The 16,740-nt window shown below is 46.2% G+C and overlaps 1 protein-coding gene and 1 long non-coding RNA gene across 3 annotated transcripts in view; one reads left to right on the forward strand and one right to left on the reverse strand.

The window, feature by feature from the left end:
* Positions 1 to 2,918: 2,918 nt before the first annotated feature.
* LOC135529359 (uncharacterized) lies at positions 2,919 to 4,708 on the reverse strand. 2 transcript variants are annotated; one of them, XR_010453687.1, is made up of 2 exons: positions 4,171 to 4,708; positions 2,919 to 3,711 (listed from the first exon to the last, which is right to left on the reverse strand). It is a non-coding gene; the product is annotated as an uncharacterized LOC135529359 (long non-coding RNA). The 2 variants fall into 2 exon arrangements; XR_010453688.1 differs by having other exon boundaries at positions 4,535 to 4,565.
* A 440-nt stretch (positions 4,709 to 5,148) lies between these two features.
* Positions 5,149 to 16,740, forward strand: part of LOC135529357 (zinc finger FYVE domain-containing protein 1-like) — a 32,193-nt gene continuing 20,601 nt past the window's right edge. The window contains exons 1-7 of the mRNA XM_064958137.1: positions 5,149 to 6,046; positions 6,812 to 7,055; positions 7,239 to 7,499; positions 11,057 to 11,271; positions 12,030 to 12,136; positions 14,222 to 14,330; positions 14,537 to 14,634. Coding sequence (XP_064814209.1) covers positions 5,552 to 6,046; positions 6,812 to 7,055; positions 7,239 to 7,499; positions 11,057 to 11,271; positions 12,030 to 12,136; positions 14,222 to 14,330; positions 14,537 to 14,634 — 1,529 coding nt within the window. The 5' untranslated portion in view covers positions 5,149 to 5,551. The remainder of the gene's footprint in view (positions 6,047 to 6,811; positions 7,056 to 7,238; positions 7,500 to 11,056; positions 11,272 to 12,029; positions 12,137 to 14,221; positions 14,331 to 14,536; positions 14,635 to 16,740) is intronic.

Consider the following 16,740-nt stretch of genomic DNA (forward strand, 5'->3'; position numbering starts at 1 on the left):
CTGCTCTTCCTCCCGGGGAAGGACTGCCCGTTCCATGATCTCGCCATCACGGTTGACAACTCCATTGTGTCCTCCTCCCAGAGCGCTAAGAACCTTGGCGTGATCCTGGACAACACCCTGTCGTTCTCAACCAACATCATGGCGGTGGCCCGTTCCTGTAGGTTCATGCTCTACAACATCCGCAGAGTACGACCCTGCCTCACACAGGAAGCGGCGCAGGTCCTAATCCAGGCACTTGTCATCTCCCGTCTGGATTACTGCAACTCACTGTTGGCTGGGCTCCCTGCCTGTGCCATTAAACCCCTACAACTCATCCAGAACGCCGCAGCCCGTCTGGTGTTCAACCTTCCCAAGTTCTCTCACGTCACCCCGCTCCTCCGCTCTCTCCACTGGCTTCCAGTTGAAGCTCGCATCCGCTACAAGACCATGGTGCTTGCCTACGGAGCTGTGAGGGGAACGGCACCGCAGTACCTCCAGGCTCTGATCAGGCCCTACACCCAAGCAAGGGCACTGCGTTCATCCACCTCTGGCCTGCTCGCCTCCCTACCATTGAGGAAGTACAGTTCCCGCTCAGCCCAGTCAAAACTGTTCGCTGCTCTGGCCCCCCAATGGTGGAACAAACTCTCTCACGACGCCAGGACAGCGGAGTCAATCACCACCTTCCGGAGACACCTGAAACCCCACCTCTTCAAGGAATACCTAGGATAGGATAAGTAATCCTTCTCACCCCCCCTTAATGATTTAGATGCACTATTGTAAAGTGGCTGTTCCACTGGATGTCAGAAGGTGAATTCACCAATTTGTAAGTCGCTCTGGATAAGAGCGTCTGCTAAATGACTTAAATGTAAATGTAAATGTAAGTGTTAGGTAAGTGTTAGGCGTAAGGTAAGTGTTAGGCGTAAGGTAAGTGTTAGGCATAAGGTAAGTGTGAGGCGTAAGGTAAGTGTGAGGCGTAAGGTAAGTGTTAGGTAAGTGTTAGGCGTAAGGTAAGTGTTAGGCGTTAGGTAAGTGTTAGGCGTTAGGTAAGTGTTAGGTAAGTGTTAGGCATAAGGTAAGTGTTAGGTAAGTGTTAGGCGTTAGGTAAGTGTTAGGTAAGTGTTAGGTAAGTGTTAGGCGTTAGGTAAGTGTTAGGTAAGTGTTAGGTAAGTGTTAGGCGTTAGGTAAGTGTTAGGTAAGTGTTAGGCGTTAGGTAAGTGTTAGGTAAGTGTTAGGTAAGTGTTAGGTAAGTGTTAGGCGTTAGGTAAGTGTTAGGTAAGTGTTAGGCGTTAGGTAAGTGTTAGGTAAGTGTTAGGTAAGTGTTAGGCGTAAGGTAAGTGTTAGGTGTAAGGTAAGTGTTAGGCGTTAGGTAAGTGTTAGGTAAGTGTTAGGCGTAAGGTAAGTGTTAGGCGTTAGGTAAGTGTTAGGCGTTAGGTAAGTGTTAGGTAAGTGTTAGGCGTAAGGTAAGTGTTAGGCGTAAGGTAAGTGTTAGGCGTAAGGTAAGTGTTAGGCGTAAGGTATGTGTTAGGTAAGTGTTAGGTGTAAGGTAAGTGTTAGGTAAGTGTTAGGCGTAAGGTAAGTGTTAGGCGTAAGGTAAGTGTTAGGCGTAAGGTAAGTGTTAGGTAAGTGTTAGGCATAAGGTAAGTGTTAGGCATAAGGTAAGTGTTAGGTAAGTGTTAGGCGTAAGGTAAGTGTTAGGCGTAAGGTAAGTGTGAGGCGTAAGGTAAGTGTGAGGCGTAAGGTAAGTGTTAGGCGTAAGGTAAGTGTTAGGTAAGTGTTAGGCGAAGGTAAGTGTTAGGCGTAAGGTAAGTGTTAGGTAAGTGTTAGGTGTAAGGTAAGTGTTAGGCGTGAGGTAAGTTTTAGGTAAGTGTTAGGCGTAAGGTAAGTGTTAGGTAAGTGTTAGGCGTAAGGTAAGTGTTAGGCGTAAGGTAAGTGTTAGGCGTAAGGTAAGTGTTAGGTAAGTGTTAGGCGTAAGGTAAGTGTTAGGCGTTAGGTAAGTGTTAGGCGTAAGGTAAGTGTTAGGCGTAAGGTAAGTGTTAGGCGTAAGGTAAGCCTTTTGATTCAGGTTTGGGTTACATTAAAAATCTGATTTTAAGAATGAGAAAGTGTAGAACTTTGCATCTTGGTCAGATAATATTTTTTTTTTAATGTTTATATTTTAACCTTTATTTAACTAGGCAAGTCAGTTTAAGAACAAATTCTTGTTTTCCTACAATCATCTGCCTGTGTGTGAGGTGGAAGTGGTTCTGTTTGAGTCAAAGGTGGTAGGTCCTGTCCTCTAATGGCGATGGAAGGAATAGCAGCTAGTGATGGTAAATTATTACATGATAATAAACACTATTAACTCATCAAATAGAATATATACAATGATATATATTTTTTTAAAGCATAAATTAAAAACAATTTCTAAATAGATTGTTTCAATAATAAATCCTTAAAATGATTACCGGTATATAAGGACATGGTCACAGGAAACACTTTGTTCAGGTAGATTGATTATTAAAATAAAATAAATGGAGACAGGTATCTAAGGCATCTGAGTAAATAATAACATTACGTAGCTCTTAAGTAAGGACCTACATTCATAAACTATTCTGTAACGAGACTCGTATTTTAGTTGGATGACCGACCTAAAAGGTTTCTTCTATTACCGAAAACCTGGCGTGTGTTTTAAAGCATCTCAAAATATTCAGTCAGGTGTATCATCATCATGTTTCTTTCCATTGAGAATTGATAACATAACCATAATAAATATTATAAACATGTTGCATGACTTGGTATGCAGTGATGTCAGTGACAGGGGTTTACCCAGGTGGTTTACCAAATTACCAGGATGACATGCACTTCCTTTAGGGTCATCACCATCAGCAGAATGACATGCACTTCCTTTAGCATCATCACCATCAGGACTTTGCTAGAATCTACTGACACGGAGTCACCCATTGTATGCTATGTATTTTTTATTAGCTAAGCAATAAGTGGTAAATGCAATTTCAGTATATACAGGCTCTCTGTCCCACCTCGCAGGGCAAACAGAGAACTGACTTGTTCCTGACAAAGATATTATAATATACTCTTGACAGAAGTAGTTCCTGCTTCCGAGCCGGCCTGTCAGAGTAGAGACTGGGCGTGGTTTAAACTCACCCAGCCTATCGTTGATTGTTAGCGCCCGAGCTGGTCCCAGCCCCCTAAGCGCTTCAGCGGTCAGTCGTTGTAGTTGTGTAGAATATATATGCGCTCACACACTCAATAGAGTTATCACAACACCTGGCTCCTGTTCTCTAACAAAAGACTGTTTGTTCTCGCAACACTACGTTCTGAATGTGCCCCCACAACTCATTGCACAGGTCCTGTCTTCATGTTATTCTGTATTTTTTCCATCACGAGAAAGGCCCATGGCCCTGAAACTGTTAACGATGTCTCAAGTCAGCTATGTTGCATAACACATATACCCACACAAGCCAACAGCAAATAATATTCCATCACATATGATATGGTAACGGGCTATAGTGTACAACACAGAACCTCACAATAGCTTCATTTTAATTTACTATGTCTTTGATCTTGCCCATCTCTATGAAGTCTGTAGGATTCCGTGCAGGAGGCGTGGCTAGAAGACACCTGGTCACCCAGGGAACCAATGATGAGTGTCACATGGTCCACCTTCACAAAGTGGATGTGAACCATCATACCGACAAGGAAGATGATTATGACACTGGAGAGAACGGCTGTGTTCTGGAATGAAGTAGAGAAATTGATGTTGAACTAATTGAACTGTACAAGGTCACACCAGTAAGAGACATATAGGCATATTTAACATGTAGCATGTATCATATAATTTCTATGCATACGTCTGAGTCAACTAGTTTAGTGGTCACCAACTGTGGCTCTGGAGAGCTACTGGTGTTGTGGGCTTTTGTTCTATCCCAGCACTGACACACCTGATTCAACTACACAACATCGGATGCAGTTGGTTGAAACAGATTGTTAGTGTCGGGCAAGAACAAAAGCCTGCACTCCCAGGAGATCTCCAAGAGCAGGATTGTTGACCACTGATGCACGTGCCAGTAGGTATCGAGGAGGAGTCCCAAATGGCCCTATTCCATATACAGTGTAGTTCTTTTTGGTCCAAAGTAGTACACTGTACAGGGAATATGGTGGCATTTGGGACTGACACCGCCCTAGTGTCCTTACCTCAGTAAATCAGAATATGTGTAGGCAGATACACAGACAGCACAAGTGTACGCCATCATTCTGCCTATGGAGACTTTAGTGGAGCTGACTGTGAACTCCCTGCTAAAAAACCCGAGTGACTTTGACACTCCAGAGAGATCAATTACGGCTGGAGCGATATCTAACCATTTCCAAACTACTGTAGGCTAGCTGTAACGTCTTCAGATAGCAGTGAGATAACATTACTAGCTAGCTAACAATGTGCAGACAAAAATATATATATATATATTAAAACGAACATATTGTATGGATCCGGAATGGCATGCACTTCCTTTAACTAAGTATTGATTATTGGACAATATCGATTTGAAAACCTCTGACTTACCTAGCCAGCTAACAAACTACAAACATTGAGTTGCATAGTGAGTTGAGTTGCATACTGGGGAATGTAGTCATGTTATTGATACATTAAAGCGATTCAAAGCAACAACTCTACTGGTATTACTACATTTCCCAGAATGCCATGCGCGGTGTAACTTTTAACCTCTGGATCAAAACAAGCCGATCAGCTGATGAAACTGGGAACAACATCGAATGAAATCTAGCTGTCGGGCAGCGAAATTATATAACGAATGTATACATAATAACGGTGTCTTTGTGCTGAATTAAGTTGCGCTGGATGCCATGTTTTCTATTAAAATATAATAGCGTTTTTCCTCTGTAGAAGCAACGGTTTAGGTTACGGGAACAGCCGTCGTCCATTTTTTTTGTTTTTCGACGAAGGATTTTGTTGATGGTTTTAGTGCTTGAGAAATTTGGTCGTTTGAGTTGATGTGGAGTAACTGAAAAATACGCGAGTGTCATCTTTTGTTATAAAGCGGATTTGTTGACGTTTTGACACTGTTACCGTTGCCTATTTCTGCTGTCAAATTTGCTTCGCCAACAACAACAACAACAACAGCTAACCGTACAGTAGGCTAACTAGCAGTAGCAAGATAATTACAATGTTGTTGCTGATTGACAGCTAACGATTACTTGCATGTGGGGCTTGTAGGATAGCTGCATGTCTGGACATGTATGTAGGAAGTCGTTGTTGTGATTGTTTTGCTGACAGACAGGCACTTTGATGACATATGGCTTTGTCAAAGTGACCTCTCACAGTTCATATTACATGTCCATCTGCTAAGTGTTAGAAGAGGGTGTATAGAAGAGACACCTCTACCAGAAAAAACAACCACATAATACGCTAGAGAAGAATACATGTACATCTTTAACACTATAGAATATAGTCATAAACATATTTCCAAGCAGTTTGGTTTCGCAGTGCAGTTTTAGACTAATCGGGTACAGGTTATCGACAGAAAGGTGCTCTTGTTAGCAGTAGCATACTGAAGCGATCATTATGAGTGGTCAAGGTCCGTCGGTAGATAAAGGGATGAACACCATCCTGGTGTGTCAGGAGAGCTACGCCTGCGGTGGCTCAGATGAGGCCGCCTTTGAATGCGACGAGTGCGGCAGCCTGCAGTGCGTCCGCTGCGAGCTGGAGCTCCATCGTCAGGAACGCATGAGGAACCATGACCGTGTCCGCATCGCCCCGGGACACGTTCCATTCTGTGACTCTTGTAAGGGCGACAGCAGCGGGTGTGGGGTGAACGGGGGCAGGCTGAGGGCGGTGGTGCGCTGCCAGGGCTGTAAAATCAACCTGTGTCTGGATTGCCAGAAGCGGACCCATAGCGGGGTAAACAAGAGGAAGCACCCCGTGACCCCCTACCCTCCTCCCGGTCAAGTCCAGGATAGTAGCCTGGAGGCTGGGGATGGAGGGGAGATGGAGGCCCTCAAGGCAAAACTAGAGAAGGTGCGCAGCTTCTTACTGGTGGATGCGAAGGAGGAGATGCAGGTGAGTTATATCGTTATGACCTGGGGTACATCTCAAATGGCTTCCACTCCCTATATAGTGTACTACTATAGACCAGGGCCCTATTCCCTATATAGTGGTACTACTATAGACCAGAGCCCTATTCCCTATATAGTGTACTACTATAGACCAGAGCCCTATTCCCTATATAGTGTACTACTATAGACCAGGGCCCTATTCCCTATATAGTGGTACTACTATAGACCAGGGCCCTATTCCCTATATAGTGTACTACTATAGACCAGAGCCCTATTCCCTATATAGGGCACTACTTTAGACCAGAGCCCTATTCCCTATATAGGGCACTTCTTTTGACCAGAACCCACTATAGATTAGTGTTCCATTTGGGATATAGACATATTACGATCCAGGTATTGAAACAACACCCATAGAAACCACGTATCCGTAGCCACGAACCCCTAGGGACGTTTTAGATCTGAAAGCCAGTCTGTATGAGCCAGTCTACAATGGACAGGCTTCCTGTACGGAAGGCCAAGGAGAAATCGACCCGGACTGCAGGCAGTCTAAGCAAATACAGGTTAACAATACCTAGGCTGCATCCCAAATAGCACCGTATTGCCTATAAAGTGCAGTACTTTTTGATCAGAGACCTATGATAGTGCACTACTTTTGACAATATGTCTATGGGTCAAAGGTAGGTCACTAAATGAGAAGTACGCTGTGCTCTATTACCTCGGTTGGTGATTAAACTAGCTCACCCCAGGCTCTGTTGTCTTTCCCCTGTAGTTGAAGGATGAGGAAGCCTTTGTGAGCCGGCTGGACTGTAGACCTGAGGAACTCCTCAAGGTCGTGTCTATCTTCGGGAACACAGGGGAGGGGAAGTCCCACACACTGAACCATACCTTCTTCCTGGGGCGGGAGGTGTTCCAGACGTCCCCCACCCAGGAGTCATGTACCGTGGGGGTTTGGGCTGCCATGGATCCCATCCACAGAGTGGTGGTGATCGACACAGAGGGACTGCTGGGGGCAGGTGAGAAGGAGAGAGGGGCAATGACACGAATGTTGCTAAATGTCAGCAGCTGTGACATTTATATTTACGCAATTGACACACCGATTTAATCTGCTATCATATCAAATAAAGATAACGGTGGGAGCAATAACCAGTCAGGAGGCATCTACTAACACGGCCTCTTCCTCTCTATTGGCCACCCAGGATCCAATCAGGGCCAGCGCACCCGGCTGCTCCTCAAAGTCCTAGCCGTCTCCGACCTCATCATCTACCGTACCCACGCCGACCGTCTCCACGACGACCTGTTCAAGTTCCTAGGCGACGCGTCGGACGCCTATCTGAAGCACTTCACCAGGGAGCTGAAGGCCACTACGGCCCGGTGTGGCCTGGACGTCCCTCTGTCCACTCTGGGACCAGCTGTTATTATCTTCCACGAGACCGTCCACACCAAGCTACTGGGCTCAGGTACAGGGTTGGCATTGCCAGGCTTATCAAGAGGTCAAGGTACTATTGGATGAAAACCTAAACCGTGGCTCTTGTGGAAACAGTTCATATAAGGAATTCAGTCAATGGAAATAAATTCATTAAGCCTTAATCTATGTATGTCACATGACTGGGAATACAGATATACACCTGTTGGTCACAGATACCTTAAAGAAAAGGTAGGGGTGTGGATCAGAAGACCAGTCAGCATCTGGTCTGACCACCATTTACCTCATGCAGAGTGACATATCTCCTTCACATAGAGTTGATCAGGCTGTTGATTGTGGCCTGTGGAATGTTGTCCCACTCCTCTTCAATGGCTGTGCGAAGTTGCTGGATATTGGCGGCAGCGTAGATAATTATGAGTTTGTTGTTCCATCGGTCAGAACCTAAACATTTGGTGAGGCTGCCCTTCAGCCCCTACGGTCCTGGCCTGGTGAGGCTGTCTTCAGCCCCTACGGTCCTGGCCTGGTGAGGCTGTCTTCAGCCCCTACGGTCCTGGCCTGGTGAGGCTGTCTTCAGCCCCTACGGTCCTGGCCTTTGTGAGGCTGTCTTCAGCCCCTACGGTCCTGGCCTGGTGAGGCTGTCTTCAGTCCCAATGGTCCTGGCTTGGTGAGGCTGTCTTCAGCCCCTACGGTCCTGGCCTGGTGAGGCTGTCTTCAGCCCCTACGGTCCTGGCCTGGTGAGGCTGTCTTCAGCCCCTACGGTCCTGGCCTGGTGAGGCTGTCTTCAGCCCCTACGGTCCTGGCCTGGTGAGGCTGTCTTCAGCCCCTACGGTCCTGGCCTGGTGAGGCTGTCTTCAGCCCCTACGGTCCTGGCTTGGTGAGACTGTCTTCAGCCCCTACGGTCCTGGCCTGGTGAGGCTGTCTTCAGTCCCTACTTCAGGTCCTGGCCTGGTGAGGCTGTCTTCAGTCCCAATGGTCCTGGCTTGGTGAGGCTGTCTTCAGCCCCTACGGTCCTGGCCTGGTGAGACTGTCTTCAGCCCCTACGGTCCTGGCCTGGTGAGACTGTCTTCAGCCCCTACGGTCCTGGCCTGGTGAGGCTGTCTTCAGCCCCTACGGTCCTGGCCTGGTGAGGCTGTCTTCAGCCCCTACGGTCCTGGCCTGGTGAGGCTGTCTTCAGCCCCTACGGTCCTGGCCTGGTGAGGCTGTCTTCAGCCCCTACGGTCCTGGCCTGGTGAGGCTGTCTTCAGCCCCTATGGTCCTGGCCTGGTGAGGCTGTCTTCAGCCCCTACGGTCCTGGCCTGGTGAGGCTGTCTTCAGCCCCTACGGTCCTGGCCTGGTGAGGCTGTCTTCAGCCCCTACGGTCCTGGCCTGGTGAGGCTGTCTTCAGTCCCCCTGGCCTGGTCCTCACGGTCCTGGCCTGGTGAGACTGTCTTCAGCCCCTACGGTCCTGGCTGGTGGTGAGAGGCTGTCTTCAGCCCCTACGGTCCTGGCCTGGTGAGGCTGTCTTCAGCCCCTACGGTCCTGGCTTGGTGAGGCTGTCTTCAGCCCCTACGGTCCTGGCCTGGTGAGGCTGTCTTCAGCCCCTACGGTCCTGGCCTGGTGAGGCTGTCTTCAGCCCCTACTGGTGAGGCTGTCTTCAGCCCCTATGGTCCTGGCCTGGTGAGGCTGTCTTCAGCCCCTACGGTCCTGGCCTGGTGAGGCTGTCTTCAGTCCCAATGGTCCTGGCCTGGTGAGGCTGTCTTCAGCCCCTACGGTCCTGGCCTGGTGAGGCTGTCTTCAGTCCCTACGGTCCTGGCCTGGTGAGACTGTCTTCAGTCCCTACGGTCCTGGCCTGGTGAGGCTGTCTTCAGCCCCTACGGTCCTGGCCTGGTGAGGCTGTCTTCAGCCCCTATGGTCCTGGCCTGGTGAGGCTGTCTTCAGTCCCAATGGTCCTGGCCTGGTGAGGCTGTCTTCAGCCCCTACGGTCCTGGCTTGGTGAGACTGTCTTCAGTCCCAATGGTCCTGGCCTGGTGAGGCTGTCTTCAGTCCCAATGGTCCTGGCCTGGTGAGGCTGTCTTCAGCCTCCCGGAGGATCTGATGCCCTCAGAAACTGTAAAGATTTTTAAATAAAGATCTTAAGACACCTTTTTAGCCTTTTACTGAGTATAGATCATATAGAATGAGTTTTTTAAAACTATCTATACTATTATCTATTTTATTGTTGTTTGACTATTTTCATCTTTCATTTAGAAAATGTTTTGTTTTAATCTTTCTCATCTTGTATTATTTTAATAGTTAAGCTCCTTGAAATGCATTCCCTGTAAGAAACGTGCTTTATAAATGATGTAGGAGGACAGGGTTTGATTTGATTTAGGAGGACAGGGTTTGATTTGATTTAGGAGGACAGGGTTTGATTTGATTTAGGAGGACAGGGTTAGGGCCTGAGACAGAGATATAGGCCGTAGTAGGGTTGTCCTCAATTAACTTTTCATTTTAGAAAGTGGAAATAACATGTCATTCTGGTAGTCACCTGTAGCTAATGTCTTTCCCTCTCTCTCTCTCTCCCCTATCTCCCTCTCCTCTATATATATCTCTCTCCTCCACCCCTCTCCTCTCCTCCAGACAACCCATCATAGTCTCGTCTGCCTCCACGTTTCCCTTTTCTCCCTCCTCTATATATCTCTCTCTCCTCCACCCCTCTCTCTCTCCTCTATCAGACTCTCTCTCCTCGTACCACAGTTAGATAACAACACTACCCCTCCGTTCTGCAAACGTTATATACAGAGCCCTGCAGGTATGTGTGTGTGTGGTGTGTGGTGTGTTCAGGTCCCAGGTTGATGTTTATTGTCACGAATCTTGCCCTCTCTCCCTGGGCCTCTATGTCAAAATTGACTATATTGTCTTCATTTAGGGTTAGGCATTCTCCCCTCTGATTTTCTCTCTAACCCCCTGACAACCCTAATATTTCTCAAACTCCCCCAAGATCTCATTCTCTCCCTCTCCAGCTGATTCAAATAATCAACTCCTCATCAAGCTAACGTGAATCAGCTCGTGCCCCCTCTCCTCTATGGTTGTATATCTCTCTACCCTTCATTCTCCCTCTCCTCCTGCATATGAATAATATCGCTAGCTGTTCTCACCTCTGACTCTCTCTCTCTCCTCTAGGCCCCCGTTTCTGGGGATATCCCAGAAGAGCACCTGGCCTCTCTTTCCCTCCTCATGAATACTTCCCCCTCTCCCTCTCTCAGCCTCCTCTCTCTCCCCTCTATATATCTCTCTCTGTGTTCTCTCTCCCCTCCCTCCCTCTCTCTGTCTGTGTTAGTTATCTCCTGTCCCTCCTGGGTGAGTCTCTCTCTCTCTCCTCTATCTCTCTCTCCCCCTGTCTCTCCCTCTCCTCCTATGTTCAGTTATCTCTCCCTCCCCTCTCTCTCAGTCCTCTATCTCTCTCTCCCCCTCTCTCCCTCTCCTCTATATATCTCTCTCCCTCCTCTCTCTCTCCCCCTCTCCCTCTCCTCCTATATATATCTCTCTCACTCCTCTCTCTCTCTCCCCCTCTCTCCCTCTCCTCCTATATATATCTCTCTCCCTCCTCTATATCTCTCCGTCTCTCTCCAGACAACCCATCAGAGTCTGCAGAGCGTCTGCTTCAGGAGCGTTTCAGAAAGCTGGGTCTTTTCCCCGAGGCCTTCAGCTCCATCCAGTACCGCGGGACTCGAACCTACAACCCCCCGACAGACTTCAGCGGTCTCCTGCGTAGTCTGGAGCAACAGTTAGATAACAACACTACCCGCTCACCACGTTCTGCAAACGTTATATACAGAGCCCTGCAGGTGTGTGTGTGTCTGTGTGTGGGTGGGTGTGTGTCTGTGTGTGGGTGTGTGTGTGTCTGTGTGTGTGTCTGTGTGTGTGTCTGTCTGTGTGTGTGTCTGTCTGTCTGTCTGTCTGTCTGTCTGTGTGTGTGTGTGTGTGTGTGTGTGTGTGTACAGGTCGCAGATTGATGTTTATTGTCACGAATCTTGCCCTGTAGGCAGCACACTAGATGGGCCAGCAGCAAAGTCAAAATTGACTATATTTTCTTCATTTAGGGTTAGGCATTAGGGCAAACCTCTTCCTGTCAAGGTCTGATTTTAAACCAGTACAGTAACAAACCACACTGACAACCTGTAACAGTACAGTAACACCTCTTTTCAGGTCTGGCAAACTCAGGACCCTTCAAGAGGTGCACATTTTGGTTTGAACCCCCCCTTACACAGCTGATTCAAATAATCAACTCCTCATCAAGCTTTGGTAACGTGAATCAGCTGTGTAGTGGGGGGGGGACAAAACGTGCCCCTCTTGGGGTCCCGAGTTTGGGAAATGCTGCATTAGGGTTGTCAGTGTGGTCAAGGTCAGGTTTAAAATCAGAATTGTGTTTTTTTAACTTTGAGTCTAGCTAGTGACCACTCTGCAGAGCTGCCTCTACACCAACATTCATGACAATAAATGCCAACCTGTGTACAGTTGTGTGTGTGTGTGTGTGAGTGTTTTGTGAATAATGAATGACCAGCTGTTTTAACACCTGTGACAAAGCGCTCTCTCTCCCTTCTAGGCCCTGAGTGAGCGTTTCAGTGGGGATATCCCAGAAGAGCACCTGGCCAGTAGCTCTTTCTTCCCTGATGAATACTTCACCTGCTCCAGTATCTGTCTCAGCTGTGGGTGAGTCTCTCTGTCTGTGTTCAGTTATCTCTCTGTCTCAGTGTTCAGTTATCTCTCTGTCTCAGTGTTCAGTTATCTCTCTGTCTCAGTGTTCAGTTATCTCTCTCTGTCTCAGTGTTCAGTTATCTCTCTCTCTCTGTCTCAGTGTTCAGTTATCTCTCTGTCTCAGTGTTCAGTTATCTCTCTGTCTGTGTTCAGTTATCTCTCTCTGTCTCAGTGTTCAGTTATCTCTCTCTCTCTGTCTCAGTGTTCAGTTATCTCTCTGTCTCAGTGTTCAGTTATCTCTCTCTGTCTCAGTGTTCAGTTATCTCTCTCTCTGTCTCAGTGTTCAGTTATCTCTCTGTCTGTGTTCAGTTATCTCTCTCTGTCTCAGCTGTGGGTGAGTCTCTCTCTGTGTTCAGTTATCTCTCTGTCTGTGTTCAGTTATCTCTCTGTCTGTGTTCAGTTATCTCTCTGTCAGTGTTCAGTTATCTCTCTGTCAGTGTTCAGTTATCTCTCTGTCTGTGTTCAGTTATCTCTCTGTCTGTGTTCAGTTATCTCTCTGTCTGTGTTCAGTTATCTCTCTGTCTCAGTGTTCAGTTATCTCTCTGTCTGTGTTCAGTTATCTCTCTGTCTGTGTTCAGTTATCTCTCTGTCTCAGTGTTCAGTTATCTCTCTGTCTCAGTGTTCAGTTATCTCTCTGTCTCAGTGTTCAGTTATCTCTCTGTCTCAGCTGTGGGTGAGTCTCTCTGTCTCAGTGTTCAGTTATCTCTCTGTCTCAGCTGTGGGTGAGTCTCTCTGTCTCTGTGTTCAGTTATCTCTCTGTCTCAGTGTTCAGATATTTCTCAGCTGTAGGAAGGTGTCTCTCTCTCTTTCTCAGTGTTCAGATATTTCTCAGCTGTAGGAAGGTCTCTCTCTCTCTTTCTCAGTGTTCAGTTATCTCTCTGTCTCTGTCCCAGTGTTCAGATATCTGTCAACTGTAGGAAGGTGTCTCTCTCTCTCTGTCTCAGTGTTCAGTTATCTCTGTCGCTGTCTCGGTGTTCAGATATCTCTCAGCTGTAGGAAGGTGTCTCTCTCTCTCTGTCTCAGTGTTCAGTTATCTCTCTGTCGCTGTCTCGGTGTTCAGATATCTCTCAGCTGTAGGAAGGCGTCTCTCTCTTTCTCAGTGTTCAGGAATGCTTTCTATTACTGTACAGTAATAAACCTCTTCCTGTCAGGTCTGACTGTAATGAACAGTACAGTAACAAACCACTTCCTGTCAGGTCTGGCTGTGTGAACAGTACAGTAACAAACCTCTTCCTGTCAGGTCTGGCTGTGTGAACAGTACAGTAACAAACCTCTTCCTGTCAGGTCTGGCTGTAATGAACAGTACAGTAACAAACCTCTTCCTGTCAGGTCTGGCTGTGTGAACAGTACAGTAACAAACCTCTTCCTGTCAGGTCTGGCTGTGTGAACAGTACAGTAACAAACCTCTTCCTGTCAGGTCTGGCTGTAATGAACAGTACAGTAACAAACCTCTTCCTGTCAGGTCTGGCTGTAATGAACAGTACAGTAACAAACCTCTTCCTGTCAGGTCTGGCTGTAATGAACAGTACAGTAACAAACCTCTTCCTGTCAGGTCTGGCTGTAATGAACAGTACAGTAACAAACCTCTTCCTGTCAGGTCTGACTGTGTGAACAGTACAGTAACAAACCTCTTCCTGTCAGGTCTGGCTGTGTGAACAGTACAGTAACAAACCTCTTCCTGTCAGGTCTGGCTGTGTGAACAGTACAGTAACAAACCTCTTCCTGTCAGGTCTGGCTGTAATGAACAGTACAGTAACAAACCACTTCCTGTCAGGTCTGGCTGTGTGAACAGTACAGTAACAAACCTCTTCCTGTCAGGTCTGACTGTAATGAACAGTACAGTAACAAACCTCTTCCTGTCAGGTCTGGCTGTAATGAACAGTACAGTAACAAACCTCTTCCTGTCAGGTCTGGCTGTGTGAACAGTACAGTAACAAACCTCTTCCTGTCAGATCTGGCTGTGTGAACAGTACAGTAACAAACCTCTTCCTGTCAGGTCTGGCTGTGTGAACAGTACAGTAACAAACCTCTTCCTGTCAGGTCTGGCTGTGTGAACAGTATGAACCATCTGAAAGAGGAAGTGGATCACGAGGCTAAACACCGCTGTCGCTACACTGCTCAATACGACAACCGCATCTACACCTGTAAAGTAGGAACACAGACAGACAGTCTCACTCACTCATTCAATCACTCATTCACTCACCCACTCACTCACTCACTCACCCACTCACTCACTCACTCACTCACTCACTCACTCACTCACTCACTCACTCACTCACTCACTCACTCACACACACACACACACACACACACACGTGCGCAGCTTTGTCTGAGCACGTGCTCTCTGCTCCTCAGGCGTGCTATGAGGGAGGGAAGGAGGTGATTGTGATTCCCAAGACGACAGCCTCCTCTGACTCTCCCTGGTTTGGTCTGGCCACGTACGCCTGGTCTGGGTGAGTCCTGAACACGTAGAACTCCTCATTATAATATCCTGTTCTGATGTCACAGTGAGTATATACAGTGCCTTGCGAAAGTATTCGGCCCCCTTGAACTTTGCGACCTTTTGCCACATTTCAGGCTTCAAACATAAAGATATAAAACTGTATTTGTTTGTGAAGAATCAACAACAAGTGGGACACAATCATGAAGTGGAACGACATTTATTGGATATTTCAAACTTTTTTAACAAATCAAAAACTGAAAAATTGGGCGTGCAAAATTATTCAGCCCCTTTACTTTCAGTGCAGCAAACTCTCTCCAGAAGTTCAATGAGGATCTCTGAATGATCCAATGTTGACCTAAATGACTAATGATGATAAATACAAACCACCTGTGTGTAATCAAGTCTCCGTATAAATGCACCTGCACTGTGATAGTCTCAGAGGTCCGTTAAAAGCGTAGAGAGCATCATGAAGAACAAGGAACACACCAGGCAGGTCCGAGATACTGTTGTGAAGAAGTTTAAAGCCGGATTTGGATACAAAAAGATTTCCCAAGCTTTAAACATCCCAAGGAGCACTGTGCAAGCGATAATATTGAAATGGAAGGAGTATCAGACCACTGCAAATCTACCAAGACCTGGCCGTCCCTCTAAACTTTCAGCTCATACAAGGAGAAGACTGATCAGAGATGCAGCCAAGAGGCCCATGATCACTCTGGATGAACTGCAGAGATCTACAGCTGAGGTGGGAGACTCTGTCCATAGGACAACAATCAGTCGTATATTGCACAAATCTGGCCTTTATGGAAGAGTGGCAAGAAGAAAGACATTTCTTAAACATATCCATAAAAAGTGTTGTTTAAAGTTTGCCACAAGCCACCTGGGAGACACACCAAACATGTGGAAGAAGGTGCTCTGGTCAGATGAAACCAAAATTGAACTTTTTGGCAACAATGCAAAACATTATGTTTGGCGTAAAAGCAACACAGCTCATCACCCTGACCACACCATACCCACTGTCAAACATGGTGGTGGCAGCATCATGGTTTGGATGGAAGATGGTTAAAATTGATGGGAAGATGGATGGAGCCAAATACAGGACCATTCTGGAAGAAAACCTGATGGAGTCTGCAAAAGACCTGAGACTGGGACGGAGATTTGTCTTCCAACAAGACAATGATCCAAAACATAAAGCAAAATCTACAATGGAATGGTTCAAAAATAAACATATCCAGGTGTTAGAATGGCCAAGTCAAAGTCCAGACCTGAATCCAATCGAGAATCTGTGGAAAGAACTGAAAACTGCTGTTCACAAATGCTCTCCATCCAACCTCACTGAGCTCGAGCTGTTTTGCAAGGAGGAATGGGAAAAAATTTCAGTCTCTCTGTGCAAAACTGATAGAGACATACCCCAAGCGACTTACAGCTGTAATCGCAGCAAAAGGTGGCGCTACAAAGTATTAACTCAATGGGGCTGAATAATTTTGCACGCCCAATTTTTCAGTTTTTGATTTGTTAAAAAAGTTTGAAATATCAAATAAATGTCGTTCCACTTCATGATTGTGTCCCACTTGTTGTTGATTCTTCCCCAAAAAATACAGTTTTATATCTTTATGTTTGAAGCCTGAAATGTGGCTAAAGGTCGCAAAGTTCAAGGGGGCTGAATACTTTCGCAAGGCACTGTAATACCCATAAACTGATGTCATAGTGAGTATATAATACCCATAAAACATAGTGAGTATATAATACTCATAAAACATAGTGAGTATATAATACTCATAAAACATAGTGAGTATATAATACCCATAAAACATAGTGAGTATATAATACTCATAAAACATAGTGAGTATATAATACCCATAAAACATAGTGAGTATATAATACTCATAAAACATAGTGAGTATATAATACTCATAAAACATAGTGAGTATATAATACTCATAAAACATAGTGAGTATATAATACTCATAAAACATAGTGAGTATATAATAATCATAAAACATAGTGAGTATATAATACTCATAAAACATAGTGAGTATATAATACTCATAAAACATAGTGAGTATATAATACTCATAAAACATAGTGAGTATATAATACTCATAAAACATAGTGAGTA

The sequence above is a fragment of the Oncorhynchus masou genome, unplaced genomic scaffold (assembly GCF_036934945.1).
Source record: "Oncorhynchus masou masou isolate Uvic2021 unplaced genomic scaffold, UVic_Omas_1.1 unplaced_scaffold_1146, whole genome shotgun sequence".
NCBI lineage: Eukaryota > Metazoa > Chordata > Actinopteri > Salmoniformes > Salmonidae > Oncorhynchus > Oncorhynchus masou.